This window comes from Zosterops lateralis (assembly GCF_965231275.1).
Source record: "Zosterops lateralis genome assembly, chromosome: 3".
In the NCBI taxonomy this organism is placed as follows: Eukaryota; Metazoa; Chordata; class Aves; order Passeriformes; family Zosteropidae; genus Zosterops; species Zosterops lateralis.
In genome coordinates, this window is record NC_139764.1 from 67576847 (window position 1) to 67593684 (window position 16838).

Here is a 16838-nt window from a genome sequence, read left to right on the forward strand (position 1 = left end):
AATAAAGGTTTTGGGCAGAACTACAAGCAGCCTAGAGAATAACCCCAGGTGAAAAGGGAATATTTCACCCATATCATCAGATACATTTATTAAAGAAAATAAACATTTGGCCTATTTTGTTTAAATTTATTTATTTAATTTTAAATTAAATTTATTTTTAAAACTATTTTTCCAGCTTCCCTCCCTCCCTCAATTTTCCTTTTGCCTTTTTCCTTTGCAACTGCTTCTGCAAGTTTGATACTAAGCCCCAGAATGGAAAATAGAGAAGATATTATTTTTTCAGAAATAAGCACCTCAGTAGCCTAGGTTTTAAATCATTAGTCTTAAAATGGGCTGCATCATATATTAATGTAGGAGCAAATGCAATGAGGACAACAGTGGCAATAAAAGCTGTAAAGACTTTTATACAAAACTCTGCACACTAAATTCTATAATTATCAGAGTACAACAAAATTACATTTCAAAATGATGCATGGAGTAACAAATGGGGCACTTTAGAACTACCATCTTTATTCTGAATAATTTGAGACTGATCACAGTTACTTTAGCACCACAAAGAACATTAAACATTCATTCCTTACCCTTCTAACATAAAGCAGAACTTGACAGAATGGAGTTAAGGCTACCAAAACATGTACCCTTTAATATCAAAAACAACATACAAAATACAAAGTCTATAAAGATACTTAAACATGTCAGTGTTGTCAATATTAGCAAACATTTTAGTATAAAATCACTCTAATCTTACCATATGCCCTTTCAAAACACTACAGCTGTGGACACAAGATACATATAGACTAGAAGGCACAGGGCACATATGCCAAAGTTTACATGACTGGAAACTCACTGGCTGGCTGGAGCTCTGCTGGTGCTGTGCTTGTCAACAGGGAGGCACAGAGAGAAAGGGATCACCTTTTCCTCAGCCATCTCTCACATTTCAGAGCTACTCCTCCTCTAGTGAGATGCAGAATGTTTGCGCATGCCCTGGTCAAAATACATTGTATTTATAGATACACACACACCCTCTTCATAGCAGTCAAGATCTGGTGTATTAAATGACAGCACCACGTGGGACTGGAAATGTCACACTGCCATGTTAAGTGAACCTCTTTCTACTAATTTTCTTCTGAAGATTTACCCTGAGAACGTTCCATGGAAAATGATTACAATTCTTGTATCCTATAAACAGAATGTCTATGGAAAGTACTCTATCAACTGTTCTCAAGAGAGGGATGTATCAGAGTGATTATGGGTTCTTCTTGAATTAAGCTACTATTTTAATTTTAGAATCCACGCCCAAGAAGATTAAGGCTGGCATGATTTGGGTCATCAAAACACGATTTCAGCATGTTTCCCATCAACAGGTTTTCATACCTAAAAATAAATTGTTACAGAATCTTATTTGCATTCATTCAGTTTAAATAAAATTGAATATTCAGTCCTTTTCTCCACTGCTACTATATTAAATATTTTTAAAAATAAATTTACTGAATAGTTGCTATCTGTGTAGGGTTTTTATTGTTTTAGTTTCTTTGGGGATTTATTTTATTTTGTTTTTAAATAAAGTCATCTAACCTCATTTTTAAAATCTCAGGGCATACAGAATCTAGTATCTCTCTCAGTAAGTTTCTCAGTGGTTGGTCAGCCTCAGCACAAGCAATTTAAGGTTGCTTTTCATCTTACCTAACTTTAGGACACAAACACCTCATGTTTTTTCCAGCAAAGAGCATTTGCAACTGGGCATTTCCCCCACAGACACAAGCTAACAGAAAAGATGCTAATAGAGTTCTTAAATAGTAATTTACTTTATCTTCTCTAAAAAGCCTTTCCAATTTTGGCATTGTTGCAAAACAAGCACTGCATCAGAAACTGGATTGTTATTCCAGCACCATCACACCAGCAGAGATTCCTTCCCCCTAAACTCTGCTTCCCTCTCATCCAATATCCCTAGCTGGTTTTACCAGAGAAATCACCCCTAAACAATTACTCATTGTACCCTCCTCATGGAGGTCATGGGTTTTGCAGTTTTTTGGTTTGTTGGTTTGGGGATTTTTATAAATTTTATGCAAATATCAGAGTTTGGATTTTTATTTTTTTTTTAAACAGCATAGCAATAATTAATCTATACTATTGATACACCATTTCCATGTCATTAATAAATCTTTACAATAATTATTGCATATACTCTCCCAGATAATTTAGAGATGCAGAGCAGCAAGTTGGAAAGATACCATGATACACCAAGATACTTAGTCACAATCATTTCAAATTGCACCAGTGATAAAAAGAGCAGCAGCTTTGGTTTTGGTATAAAACTCAGGGCTTAAACCCATGAAATGTAAGATCTGTGATGAACATTAATTTTTCATAACAGAACAACAGGAAACAAGTCTTTTACCACACTTAGCCAACAACACCCGTCTGCATTGCCCAAATGGAAAATAATACTGAATATCATGTTCTACAGCAACACTCCAGACAAGAGCAGCATTGGCTGTCAGAATCACTTTTGTCATGAAGGCAGTAATTTTAATTAACACTACTATGCACATTTTAGTGACATCTGTAGAAGTACTTACAATGTGCCAAAGCACAAGTCCCAGTGAACCTGAAGGAACCTCAGTTTTCCAGACTGGCTTTTTTCCCCCCACCTCCAAGTCCTTCCATATATGTCTCTCTAACATTTTAATATTCAGTTCTTTCAGACCTCACTCATGCAAAGTAGGGATTGAAATTCTGCAATATATTTTTAAAAAGCCTGAGCTTTGGTCTGCAATGATTAGAATGCTTTGCATGATTGTATTTAAAGAACTTCTGTCAGTTGCTAGATGTAAACATTAAATGCCACAGTATTGCTGTTTTATATGGGTTTTCTGAGCAATTTACTAGAACACTGGAAAAAGAAGAATGAAAATAGAAAAGATAATAAAGGCTACCATAAAAACAAACAAACAAACAGTATGCCTCCATGGTTTATGTAAAGAACAGTTATTAATTTAAAAAGCACTTAAATATACATGTTGTCCAGGTCACATTTAGTTTACTCTTTGCTATGACAGTTTTTAATGAGGCAACAAAAAATATTGGTATTAAATGGACCTGAAATAAAGAATGGTTAAGTATTCCAGTGATTGCTGAACCATGTCCACAGAAAAGCAATGTGCTTAGAAGTGTTTGATGATAAACTGAAGAGCAGCGTTTTCATCTCAAAGTATTATGCTTTTAAACATTTTTCAGAAAAAGGTGACTTGCTTGACAAACAGTCAAGCATAATACCTAAGAATACATAAGCAATGAGGCCATTTGTTTAGGAAGTTAAGCAAGAAATAAGACATGCAAAGACATTTCTTTATATTTGAATAAAATATGGCAATACCTGCTATAATCTACAGGAAACTGAGCACAGCTATAAAGACCTGTAAGAAACCTGCATGTTCACTTAGTGCAAAAATCTTTAATTGCTGAAGGTTGTTTTCATAGCTTGTGTATATTTCCACATTAAAAACAACTTGGTATTGCACTTAGAATGTATCCTTTAAAGCTGTCTTGGTTTTACAAAAAAAGAAAAAAAAAAAAGAAATCTTAACAAGTACAACAGAATAATTTGAAATTTAATTCACAATACTGCTCCAAATAATTAGTCAGTACAGTTTCAAAACTATTCACTACTCTGAGGTTTGGCTGAAAAAAGATTTATACACATACATCTTAAGGGTATTGCCTTCACCAAATAATAATAATAATAAAAAAAATCTTTTATTCAGCAGCTTAACTTCTGAAAGTGTGTGCACTTGGAGCTTGGTTTGCACATATTCAAAACCTGAGCCCATCAAAAATGCCATCCTTAATGTTCTTTGGGCTACTGTGAAAGGTGAATTCAAACAAGTGAGTGTTTCAACAATTGTATAATAATTTAGCTTTCTAATAAAACAATCATTTCAGCAAAAAGATGCATATTTGTGTTCATGATAGAGATTTATAAATGACTGTAAACAGCATGATAAACTTCAAAAAAAACCAGATCAGTTTTAAGAGCTACTACATAATCCAGTATAAACACCCAGGGGTGTGCCTGCAGAGGATGGATCATAGACATCATTGAAGAATCCCAGGTCAGTGAAGGAAAAACAGCTTTCACATTTCCAGAAATCAGTTCTGATGGATTAGAAAAATATTCTCTTCACACACAGAATCACTACGCACGTACACACTAAAGCTACAAAACTTCAAATACCTTGAAAATGTGGCTTGAAATCAAATTCAAAGACTTGTCAAAAACGCTCAATGGTATAAAAGATTCTTGTAGCTGTTTTGCAATTTGAGCAATAGTTCAAGACTTCAGTATTTCACTAATATCTTCAGCCAAAAAGTAGAAATCTAGCTTCAATAGGAGGAGGTCAGGATGGTGCAGGGAAAAGAAAAAGGCATCAAAAGCCAGAATCCAGTTCTTTGACTGGCTTTCCTGTTGTGTCTGACACCAAAGTGCTTTCATTTTCCAGCATTTTCTCAGTAGTTTCTCCATCAACAGGTTTTGCTCTCTCTTTCAACTTCTGCCGTTCGTGGACCCAGGGGATGAAACACAAAATAGCTCCTCCAATGAGGGGAGGGACTCCAGCCAGGTAAAATGCCACATCATAGGTGCCAAGCTTGTCCCGCAGCAAACCTGGAAAGGCAGAAAGTTACCACTCCAAAATAAAGGGGCTTCAAGAATCTACAAAAAACAGGTCGTGGCTTCAGGTTCAGAAACCCAAGAGCTGGCACAGATTATAACCACTAGAACCTGGCCAAACAGAGGTGTACATGCAGGTAGAGAAGTATTCCAGAGCTGACTTGGAGCAGTAATGAAGAGCTCAGTATGTCACCCCTTGAGCAATTAAAAATTGCTTAATAACCATCCACTAAAAACATGCACCATCTTTCCTATTTGAAAGTTGCTCATCTGAACTTCTCCAGCACCTGTATGTTGCCATGACTTAGAGAAATTCTCCCTTCTTTTGGAAACAGTTGCCTTTGATACATTAGAAGAACTGGTTCTTCTGATTCTAGATATACTTCACATATTGCATTCCTCGTGGCCCCTTATTAAAAAGTGTGTTTTCCAATAATTTGCTCTAATTGCTCTCTCCAAATTCCTCCCATTAGTCAAATTCTATTTGTCTTAATAGCTCTGACAGTAGGAAGCAGATCAGGAAGTACCAAGTCTGTGTTGTTCTAGCATTAAAATTTTGTCCTTTATAATGCTGCATAGTTCAATTACATCTTACGAAATACTTTTCAGTAGCATTCACCAGACCTCAGGGTAAATTAGCACTGAAAATCATCAGGAATACAGCTTTATGTATATCACCTTTACAGTGATGAGGAATACAGCTTTAGCTATTTCTACCTCACAAGAATTTCCAAGTTTTCATCTTCAAAACTTGTACTTTGTCTGTCTCCACCAAAGAATGAAGAAAGCCAGCATTCCTACTTATGAGGAGCAATTAAAGTGACTGGAGCCTTTATCCTCACAATGGTTTTAACATGAACAAATTTTGGAATCCAGTTAGTTTTCAGATTATAATTTGGAGGTTCTCTGTAACACGAGCACCCAACAGGCTGTCACTTGTACAAAAAGAAAAGTGTCAGGTCCTAAATCTAACCGGACACCTATCTATGTTTCTTTTGAGGAACATTTTACACCTGCAAAACAATGAAAAAGACTGAGCAAACTTTGAAGAGTGTAATAATATCTCATGAGCACCAGGTAAATTTCCTGTATCTTCTCAAGCACACACAGGGAAAACCTCAGATGGCAAAGCTCTGCACGTGATGCAGGAATGGGAAACACGGCCAAAAAGTCATGGAAACATAAAAACACATTTACAGCTACAAACCCTGCCCGCACTCACCTGCGATGGGTGGACCAACTGTCATAGGCACTGACATGAGGCCAAGCAGAAATCCAATGGCCTGGGAGACATCCTGAGCCCCAACGAGCTCGAAGGCAATAGGAGCCATAATGCAGATGAAGCACCCATCAAACAGGCCCATGAAGAGACAGACAGCAACAAGAGCTCCAAAGACATTGCACAGTGGAATCATCATAGACATCAGCCCAATAAAAAAGAATGAGGCCACCTAAATATGAACAAGGAAGAAAATATAAAAATGCATCGCATCAAATTTGTAAACCCATAAGGGACCACATGAACCTCCTTGCATTGGCAGTGAATTAAATTGCCTGCCTGTATTTACTTTAAAATAATCAGTCTTCATGGATTACCACCATCAGAAGTTACATACTAAGATGAAACAAACATATAACTCATGATAGGGAAATAAATTCCACTACCCATTTTGTAAGCTTTGAAAATGCAATTGTAATCCACTATCCTACAGTGATTGTGTAAGGTCATTTCTCATGCACTAATATTTTTTGAGAAATAAGTCACAGAAATATTAAAAATTTAATATATCTGGAATACTGTAATTAGATTCTTCAGTGTTTTAAGTAAAAATATCCTAATAACCAGTATTATGAGTGATTATTTAAGGGTGCTTATATTCAACAGAAGTGAAAACAATAAATTTTTCCATTAAAAAAAAAGTATCCTGATGTACTGGTGTAGTTATGCATATTTACAAAGATTTTCTAATATTATCTTAGATTATTCATTTGGTTTAGATTAAAGAAATAAAACTGTCTTTCACCAAAAGGAAGCAGAATTAATAAGAAAGTAAAAGCAGCAACAGTTTTGCCTGTGCACCATCCATATCTAAGCACTAGAAACCAATGCTCCACCTAACTGCAATAAAACATCAAGGAAGCTAAATTTATCCATGACAACAAATACTCCAGCAGAACAGTAATTCTTTCCTAAGAATTTTTGATTTCCATAATGCAATGCAGACAATCCCCACTAGATGCCTCTCTTGCTGTTCGTTTTAAGAGACCAAATGGAGAGCACCTCGTGGTTGCCAATAGGAAAGTGAACTAAAGCTTTTCCAAAATAGCACACCAGCACTGCTAGTTTCTCAAAAAAAATCATTTAGGAGCATGGAGGGAAAGTAGTGTATATCCTCCTTCATCTCCAAGCTTCAACATTTCTGGGATTCTTTCTGCAAATCTCCTCAACTAATCACATCTCATATTGCCATGGCTGTGTGTCCCTGTGTACTATGCACAGAACATATTTGACATCAAATTGGTGCTTGTCAGAGATCAAGAGATCCAAAATCCTTAACAGAGAAACACGGCTTAATTTTTTCCCCTATCTGGGGAAAACTGTTATGAAATCCTAATCTGGAATAAAACAGAGAAAGCAGAATCTAGAGAATCCCCAAAGGCTCTCACTCACATGCTAATGAACAGTAATTTCTTTCATTTCCAGCTGAAAACAGCCAGCAGGAAACAGACATTTTCTTAGCACGAAAAACAAAAATCAGAGATTCATAAACTTTGCACCAAAGGCTCCCAGTGTCAAAACCCATACACTGAGTTTACTAGAATTCTGAAACTTCTCAAATTTGAATCTCCAATCAGTTCATTTTGCTTACTTATTAATTTTGCTTACTTATAATTACCCGAAATCAAATCCTTTAGAATCTACAGTTTGGAAGGAATATAGAATCAATAAAGACATACCTGTAAATAAATTTTTTTTGCACCAGGAATATAATCTGCAACTCTGCCAAAGATCAATCTGCCAACTCCTGAAGTAATGCCTAGACACAGCAGAAGAACTTCTTCTGGCACGCTGTCACCAAATCTGTCTTTTACATGATTCATCTGTTTAAAAAGAGAAAACAAATTTGCTTTAGAATTAAAAAGATAGACCTTGGAAAACTTGAGTCACATAGAAGTCATCTGTCTATCTCGGACTTAAAAACTCAGCTACAAATGGTCATCTGACTTACTCTGCTTTTACAGATTTTTAAAACGCAGTATTTAGTGTGACACAATAAAAACAATCTGAAACGTGTTGTTGCTTTATCCACAATGAATGAACCTAATTCAGGAAAACAAGAAGGCTCTGCTTAATAATATAAAAAAAAAATTAAAAAAAAAAAATTAAAAAAAGATAACTTAGAAGTGTTCTCTCCAACCACTCTTCATTTACTAGTGATAGATTCAAAGTGACACAGAAGCCTCAGGGGCTACCAAGCTTGCAACATATCTCAGGGCAGGAACAAGAAGCAGAGAGCTGGAGACCAGACAGTGCAAGTAGAAGAGGCCCTCCAGAATGTCTCATCCCAGCATCCATGATGTCCAGGGCCAACGAGGACGAGGGGCAGAAGCCAGCTGCAGTGCCAAACACAACAGCAAACAGTCCCACGAGAGGGTGCAACTACAGCAGCAATGAACAGGGCAGACTGGAGGAATGATTTATCAGCCACTTCAGCTTGAAGAACTAAAGCAACACTAAAGCAACAGACTGATGCTTCTGACAGCAGACCATCAACCACAACAGGATGAACTACCAGTGCCAGTAATTACAACTTTTCAAGTCATGGTAAATATATATATCACCAGACATGCTTGATGGATTTGGATTTTTTAATATTCTCTCTACTTCCAATGTGATTTTTTGGTGGTTTTTGCTGTGGTTTTTGGTTTGACTTTTTTTTTTTTAATCATCCCCAAACACCAGAAAATTACCCACAAGAGATTTTTTTGCACTATTGCTTTTTGGAACATGTTTGGCAAGACCAAATGTGCCAAAGTGGGCACTAGAAGATGTAGAAATCATTTGCACAGTCCTGCAATCTCCATGTTCATAAGTAATTCCAAACAAGAAAAGTAAAACAAGTAAAAACAAGTAAAAGTCCAGAGATGTGAAAGTGCAAACAGAAGAAAGTAAGTGATTTTAAGTAAAGATGTAGTAAGAACATTTGAGGGACAAGGTAACCACAGGCTGATATCACTTCAAACCAGAGACCCCTTCATTTCTTAGCTATAAAATGAAAAGGTTCCATTTTAGTAAATACTTCTAGAGCAAAATAGTCTTAATTCTTTCCTGGCCAGAATGTTACTATACAAGCAGAGCCCTTTCGTCCAACAAGAAAATAGGACTCGCTGAGTAAGAGCCATTTTCTTAAGTATAAAATCTGTTGAGGTTTTTTTACATGTCACAGAAAGCCTATTAAACCTAATATTAATTTGTCCAATATAACTGATTTTTTAAGAAAGAAAAAAAACAAGGAGATTTATTCTAGTTTTAAAGAAAAGCTTCTAACTTCAATTGAAGACGGGTGCTTGCTCTGTTTTCTCCTTTGCTTTGTAAGACACATTTGAGAACAGAATCTGATGCAATTTTTCATCTGAAATGACATTTAAACATAAAAGATAAGCTGTTCTACTTATTCCCTTTGTGCCAAAAGTGAGAAAAGGAAAAGCTGACAGTTTTCCCACCCCTACCTTTATGTGCCTGTCAACACCTGCTGGCCCAGCTGGCAAGAGAAGCCAAGGTGTTCTTTGCCATTTTTGTCACCTGTTCTACTTCCAGGTTTCTGCAGCCTCTAGATTGTTTAATCAGCATGCCTGATCCATCCCCTCCCTGGAGGCTTTTCAAGAGGCAAGATAAAGCTCTGTATCTAGATAACCATTAACCCTGCACCTGCAATTGAGTAACTGGATTTCTCAAAGCAGCACATGCTGCCACTCTGATCAAGGAGGGAAAATATTGGTTCAATTAACTCCTTAAGCAAGAAAATAACCACTACTCATCCCAAATTTAAAATATCTAAATTAGTTGTTGGTTTGTTTTGGGGTGGGTTTGTTTCTTGCTTCCACTACTCTTAAGCACACCACAACCTTAAAGAGAGCTTTCAACTAGATATAAGAATTTTCTCCCTCAGGAAGGCAGTGGCATAGGCTGTCCAGAGAGCTTGTTCAGTCTCCTTCCTTGGAGGTTTTTCAGGACCAAATGCACAAAGCCCTGAGCAATCTGGCCTGATCTCTCAGAGCTGATGCTCAGATTCTAAACAGCATATTCAATCTTCAGTGACACAGTCACTGAGTAAGCTGTAAGCAGCAGCTGTAAGCTGTATTAGCTGTCTGAAAATACAGTGTCTGAACGTACAGTGATTCAGGTCCAATTCAGTAATCTAAGAGTAACAGGTTAAATATATCCATGAAGTAGATCAAGAAAGATTCAGATTTCCACAGCTTTTTAGCTGTTAGAACTACTCAAAAATCCTACAATGAGCAATTGCTTGTGAACATCCTCAGGCATTAACGCTCTCCTCACTGCACAACTATACAGAATTATATGACTTTTCAGGCATTGTCTACAGCAGCCAAATGGGGACCCAGCCACAAAAAGGGCAAAGAATTTCAATGTGTGTTGTGCCTGTTCTCAGTTACACAGCTGCTTCTTCACTCAGGGCTGTGTGCATACTGAATTGCAGGTATGATTTTTCCAAATGTAGAAAAGACCTGGTTAGCTCAGGCAAAGTTACAGTCCAGGGTAGCACAGCTTCTTCATTACTTAAAAATATAATTTATCCTTGTACAATCCAGTTTTGCAAATAAAGATATATAGACAGCAGAGACCAGAACTGAATGCATCCCTGGCATCAGCATTCTCCTTTACACCTGTGCTCTCTTCTGTCAGGGTGACACACACAGGTCTTGTTGTCCAAATTCTCATTACTGCTAGAATAAGACTAGAAGAAATACCAGCTACTTGCTAGTGGCTGGAATGCTTTCTGATATACAGTTTTGGTTGGCCTCTCTCCAACCAGCCAGGACCCAGGTTTTGGTAAGACCTTCCCTTCACTGCACACACATTTCAGTTATGTTCACACAGAAAATCAAAGACATCAATCCAAGCAAAGCCATAGCTCCTTTTTTTCCAAACACAAAGAACCTGAATCTGAAAGAAGTGGTTATGAACTAGTAAGAACTCATTCTGTCAACCACTTTCTTCCCAGGTATTATCCATTCTGGGGATTCCCAATCAAGCAAAGCTTTAGTAGGTTAAATGCAATAGTCTGACCAAAAGAGATGGCCAATGGCAATATATAACCTAGGAAACTCTGAGCACATTAAAACCACCATTTCCTTCAATTACTGATGCAAGACCTGCTGTCTGACAGTTTCACTGAAAAAAAGCATAAGGATAAAAAGCGATGCTTAGAGAGTACTGCTGGTACCATTTGTATACTAGAAATATTATTAACTGCTCCAAATTAAGTTTTCTGAAAGAGTGCAGGGGGTGTAGAAGCCTAGAAGATAAGAGGGCTCATGTGCATGTCTCAAACACTGATAGCCAGATAGCTGTGGAGCCAATTGAGGATTGTTGGCAATAACATACTGTGAAAAAGAACAGTGTGTGTGGCTGAAGAAGAGGGCCATACAAAGGTAGGGCAGCACTTTTCCAGGACAAATGTCCTTGTTCTGGCTCCTGGAGATAAGCATAACAGAACAGTGCAACCACAGGAACAAGGTCAAGAAGCCACTATGGATTGTAGGGTGGAATCAGGACCAAAGAGCCCTGAAACCCATTTCCAGGATGGTCTACAAGCACAGACTGTGCATAACTTTCTCACTTTCTATGCAATTTATTCTCCAGGCCAGAGAGAAGTAGCCCCACCAAGCCCAGATGGCAGCCTCACCATCCCATCAGCTGGATCAACACTGTAGCCAGGACTGGTGATCTCTTTGCAGTGAATTGTCTTGGATGATAGGAAGTTTCAGAAAGTGCTAAAAAGCAGAGCATATAGTAATTCTGGATAAGTCACTGTTTATTCTCCAACATATGGACTCACCACAAAAATGGGGGGTAAGGAGGGTTGAGAAACAGAAAAAGAAACTTGGTTGCCAGTAAGCTTTATAATACCGGGCACCAGGAAGATCATTTAAGGCAAATACATTTCTAGCCCAGACTCCACCAAAGAAACTTTTACTGGTGAGCAAAAAACCAGCAAAATGAGCCAGCAACTCACTTCTACAGAAAAAATGATCTTCATGTTAAGAGACAGAAATAGCATTATTAATACCTAAGCTGGATCAATTTTTAAGGGAGCACCAATATCCTGAGATAATTTCTATGAAATATTACTATAGCTAAGTGTCTTCACGTGATAAATATGCATATACACATTTTCAAACAATTCCTGCTTACACACTTGCTCCAACAGTGGTACTTTTTAACTTTTGTCAATTTAAACTCTGTAAAGAACAAGGAAAAAATTAAATAAACAAGGCGATTCACTACACGCCAATAAGGAAATTTTCTCTTATTCCACTGAGTAAAGCAGAATAATTCGTACATCATGAGGATTAAAAACAAACATAATCTGAATTTCTTAAGTAAAACTGAACACAACAATTAACAGGTTAACTGTTAAGCCTATTTAGCATAAAAACACTAAGCATTAAAAATTCAGAAATACCCAAGGCTGACAATTACACAGTTAAAATAATCTTGAGGGGTTTTTTTTTCCAACAAATAGCAAGTCCTGAAGCCATATGCTTATAATAATAACAACTTTTTTAAATCTCAGAGCTGTTAGTGCTATCCTAAAGAGCATGTGAAAGAAACCAGTGCCTTGGTGTGGCTTGAGTTGCAGCAGCAAGACAGATAAGGTACACACAGATCTTTTGAAGCTCACAGTGACTGAGCAAAAGGATGCAAAATAAAGTCAGGGATCCTCAAGAAGTGAAGTGTTATGTACACAAGGGATGAGAGTTAAATTGTTGGATAAAACTTACCCTTTTAAATAATTAAAAAAAAATTATTCCTATTTGTGACTACAATCCATATTTTACAGTCTCAGTTCTGTTTCTTTTGGTCTAAAGCTTTGTTTCCAGGGCCTACTTTACTCTCAAATCTCAACTCTGTCCAAAATCAGCTACTATCAGGACATCCTAGAGCGTTACAGGTCAATCATATTAATTTGAATTTCCAGAATAACACCAGAACTATTTTTAAACATCTAACAGGTAGCATCGAAAACTAAGGACCAACACAGATTTGTGAGGAGAAAAAAGAAAACAAACAACCCTAATTTCTCTAATTTCTCTCTATTACATAGTAGGTAGCAAACCTTGCCCACAGAGGGAAGGGCAGATGTAACAAATCTTGACTTTGGCCAGCATTTAAGAATTCTCTCAAACGTAATTCTTATGAGCCAGTTTAGCATAAATATCTAATACAAGAATAATAAAATACATAAATTCAGGACATGACATGACCTTTTCATACTGTTCAGTAACAGTAAGGCCTCAGCTAATTTTTATGTCCTGTTTTGTTCGTTACTCATTATTACATGGACCATGTGTACAGAATCCAAAAGAAAGACCTTGCAACAAACAAATTCGATAAGCATGACTTACAATAAAGATTTTTTTTAAATAATTATTTTAAAAGGTCCTACACCAAAGTAAGTTGGCACTCAAAAAAAAAAAACAAAAAAAAAAACAAAAAAAAAACAAAAACAAAAAAAAAAAAAAAAAAAACCTGAGTAAATTGAATAAAGTACCAGCATACCTCCAAGTCTTATTTGCTGTGATTCCCAAAGTGATTTGATGGATGTCTTAGAATAGTCACAGATACATACTTACTGTTACAACTCAAAACCTCTTAATTTAGGTCTAGCTTGGTAAAACTCTGCTGCACATTTGATTAACAGGAAACCTATGACTAAAGGAAGCAATTTTCTAACGTCGCCACTTACATTGCACTTGTAAAAACTTAAGTCATTCTTTTCAAATCTTTGTGGCATTTACTAATACAATAAAATGCTATCAGTTTACAACTTATTTAATTAAAACCAAGCACATTATATTATATACTATGATTAAGAAATTATGGAATATCAAAGCAATGGGTTAGGATATCCTGTACAAATACTGTACAATGCTACTGTTGTATCCCTAAGAGGGGTTGATGTCCTTGCTCAACAACAGCATTTGTGCTTCTTATATCACATCTTCAAAATTAGACTCCTTAAACCACAGGACCTAGGCAAGTAAAATCCAACCAGATTCTTAAACCTCTGTTCAACCACCACAGAATTCCCAGGGCATCCATAGCATGTCAGTATCAGAGATCTACTTGTGGACATGGTCATAATCATAATGCCCTCAGCTTTCACAAACCTGGGTGAAGCACCTGACTCATTCTCCTGGGAACAGAAGAAAGCTCTCAATTGTCTCAATTCTTCAAGACAGTCCTAAACACACTGCCAAGTATCTACTGCATCAGGGCCTTGAGAAATTGAATCAAATTGTCATTTAAATCCTGAGGAAAAGATGACAATGATAGTCTCCTCCTCCTTACACAGAGCTATAGTCCTTACTCAGAATATATATATTTATGCTCCCTTTTTTTTCCCCTACCTGTAGCAATCCAAAACCACTTCTCCCTTTTTTAGGAAATATTTCACTCGGTAGTAATGAAAAATTTAACTCAATCATCAGAAAAGAACCTGAAAAATAGCTCAGACCTTGACAATTGCTACAATCAAATATAAAGAGCTAGGTTCTGAGATCTCCTCAACAGAAGATTCAAAACACATGGTGAGATATTCACAAGTCTGAACAGGACTTCAAAAGTAAAGACGTTAGCCATACAGCTCTTCCAGGAGCAGGAACTGGACACAAAAGGAGGTCTGTATATGAGTGAAGGAATTTGGCAATGAGTGTTTGTTACTTTGTATGAGGACAGCAGGGCAAAACCAGCTGTGATCTCAGGATTCTGAGCATGTGAAGAGTTTGAAGAGTTCAGTTCAAGTGAAGATGCTTAAAGCGTCCAAAGACAGGATTTTGAGTTTACCATTAAAATAACATTAAAACTTTTTTAAAAAGGATAAAACACTTTGCAATTTACTCTGAGTTTGAGCTGTACACTCCATCTACTATCAGAATAGTTTGTACTATGCCAGAGTATACATGAGGTAGTATGCTGTTAGAGACAGATACAAAGGAAATCACAATGAAACTCAGACCTTTCAACCTGCCAGTATTGCACAGACATGAGGAAGACTGCTTTGCTCTTACCCTTCAGGGTCACCACATAGTTTGTACCTGAGCATACCTGCTACCTATTTTTTTTTTTTTAAATTCATTTACTTTTACTTCTAAAAAAAACCCCAGAAAACCTTAGATTTATTTTTTTTGTTGTTGTTTCTATTCTTTCTGTACCTATATTATTTATTTGTCTTCACTACTTATTTGAAAAACATATCTAAAATATGCTTTCAATAGCAATTACAAGTATAAAGTAAGAAATAATTCATTTCTTTTCCCACCACCACCCCAATGTCCAAAGTGGATGATCTAACCAAGAATAAATACTCCCAGGTCAACATTAAGGAGTACTGGAAAAGAAATGGGTGCACAGAATAATGAGAGAAATGGGAAATAGAAGTGGGATAAAGGGGGAAAATTTCACTAACCTGGGCAGTCAAACTGCAGCAGATGTTGAGATCTGAAGGGAGATAAATGCAAAGATTAGAAAAGCAAGTAAAGCATGGGGAGCCACTGAAGAGTCTGGGTCTCAGAGATATCTGCTTAATAATTACATCAAACCTTTACAAAACCAGTGTCTAGTTAGTCTTCCATTGGAGAAAGAAATACTATAGATTAAGTGGATGAGAAAGGTAATAGTGCTAAAACTAACAGCTATAATTAGTTTTAACTTTTTTAGAATACCTACAGTATAGAGAAATCTGTTTGATACACAGTTACAGCTAGTTACTAGACATAATTTAAAAGATACTTTCCTACCATTACAAGACTAACAGCAGATTCTGGGAAATAAGACATGGTAGACTTCAGACAAATGACTGATGAGGAGATTTGAAGAAATGAAGAAGTTTCTTGAATAGCAGCCCATAAAAGCAAGTGAATGGAGTGATGGAGGCTGGTTTCTTCCAGTTTGAATAAAAAAAAAATATCCAAATACACCCAGTGGATATTCAGCATTATTTTACACAACATTCTAAAAGTAGCAAATTTATGACATAATACAGGTGGTTCACAAAACAGACACTACTTACCTTACAAGACCTGATGTGTTATTGCTTTACAAGATGTATTATGTGTATGCACTTTACTCTGGATATGCAGACTTTGTATATTAAAGCTGAGAGATTTTTGGTTACTAGAGTCCTTAGAGTATACATCAGACTCTTCACCAAGCTGTGCCCTCAGACAGAGGAAAACTTATCTCTGCGCTTCCATTTGTCTCCACTGTGGAATCCAGGAGCACAAGAATTAAAGGGAGGAGAGAGGTGTAGGATTAGGACTTTACACACAGTGAAAAACCTGAACAGCTTCACAAATTGCAAGGTAAAGCCTTTCTACTATGGCTCCTTGGGCAGGTCTCCCACTGCAGAGAACACAGAGCCACTGCCACGGTCCGTGGACAAGGGCAGAAGCTAAAACCTCATTTCTCAAATGAGGAGATGTAATTTAGAGGTGTCACATCTAACAACATTTAGGGAACACAACATCAGTGTGTTCTCCCCTCAGGGGAGACTTGAGGAGTTCCAGAATAATTTGTAAGAAATGTTATGGATGATGATTAGGGTCTTGTTGGACAGAACATCAAACACTGCAGTGAGATTCATCTTGACTATTGTAGCTTATCCCAATACAGCAGCTCAGATCTGCCTGAAGAATCTTAGGTGGTTTCTATACCCCCTTTATATTTTTCCAGTATAATTCTTCCAAATGACCCAAAGCTTTTGCCTGGGGAAGGTGTAGTTTACAAGTGGAAAATGTCAATTTTTCTTAATAGGCAGAATAGATAGAATATTTTGTCCTGAATAAGTTTCAGAAACTTCCAGAGTATACAGAAGTAAATACAGCTTTCGAATTACAGAGCAAGAATTTCAGATAAGTT

At 36.8% G+C, this 16838-nt stretch overlaps 1 protein-coding gene across 1 annotated transcript in view; it reads right to left on the bottom strand.

Annotated features, from left to right (window-relative positions):
* Window positions 1-490: 490 nt before the first annotated feature.
* SLC16A10 (solute carrier family 16 member 10) overlaps window positions 491-16838 on the bottom strand; it is a 65156-nt gene continuing 48808 nt past the window's right edge. The window contains exons 4-6 of the mRNA XM_083857164.1: window positions 7628-7771; window positions 5892-6120; window positions 491-4663 (exon numbers count right to left, since the gene is read on the bottom strand). Coding sequence (XP_083713290.1) covers window positions 4428-4663; window positions 5892-6120; window positions 7628-7771 — 609 coding nt within the window. The 3' untranslated portion in view covers window positions 491-4427. The remainder of the gene's footprint in view (window positions 4664-5891; window positions 6121-7627; window positions 7772-16838) is intronic.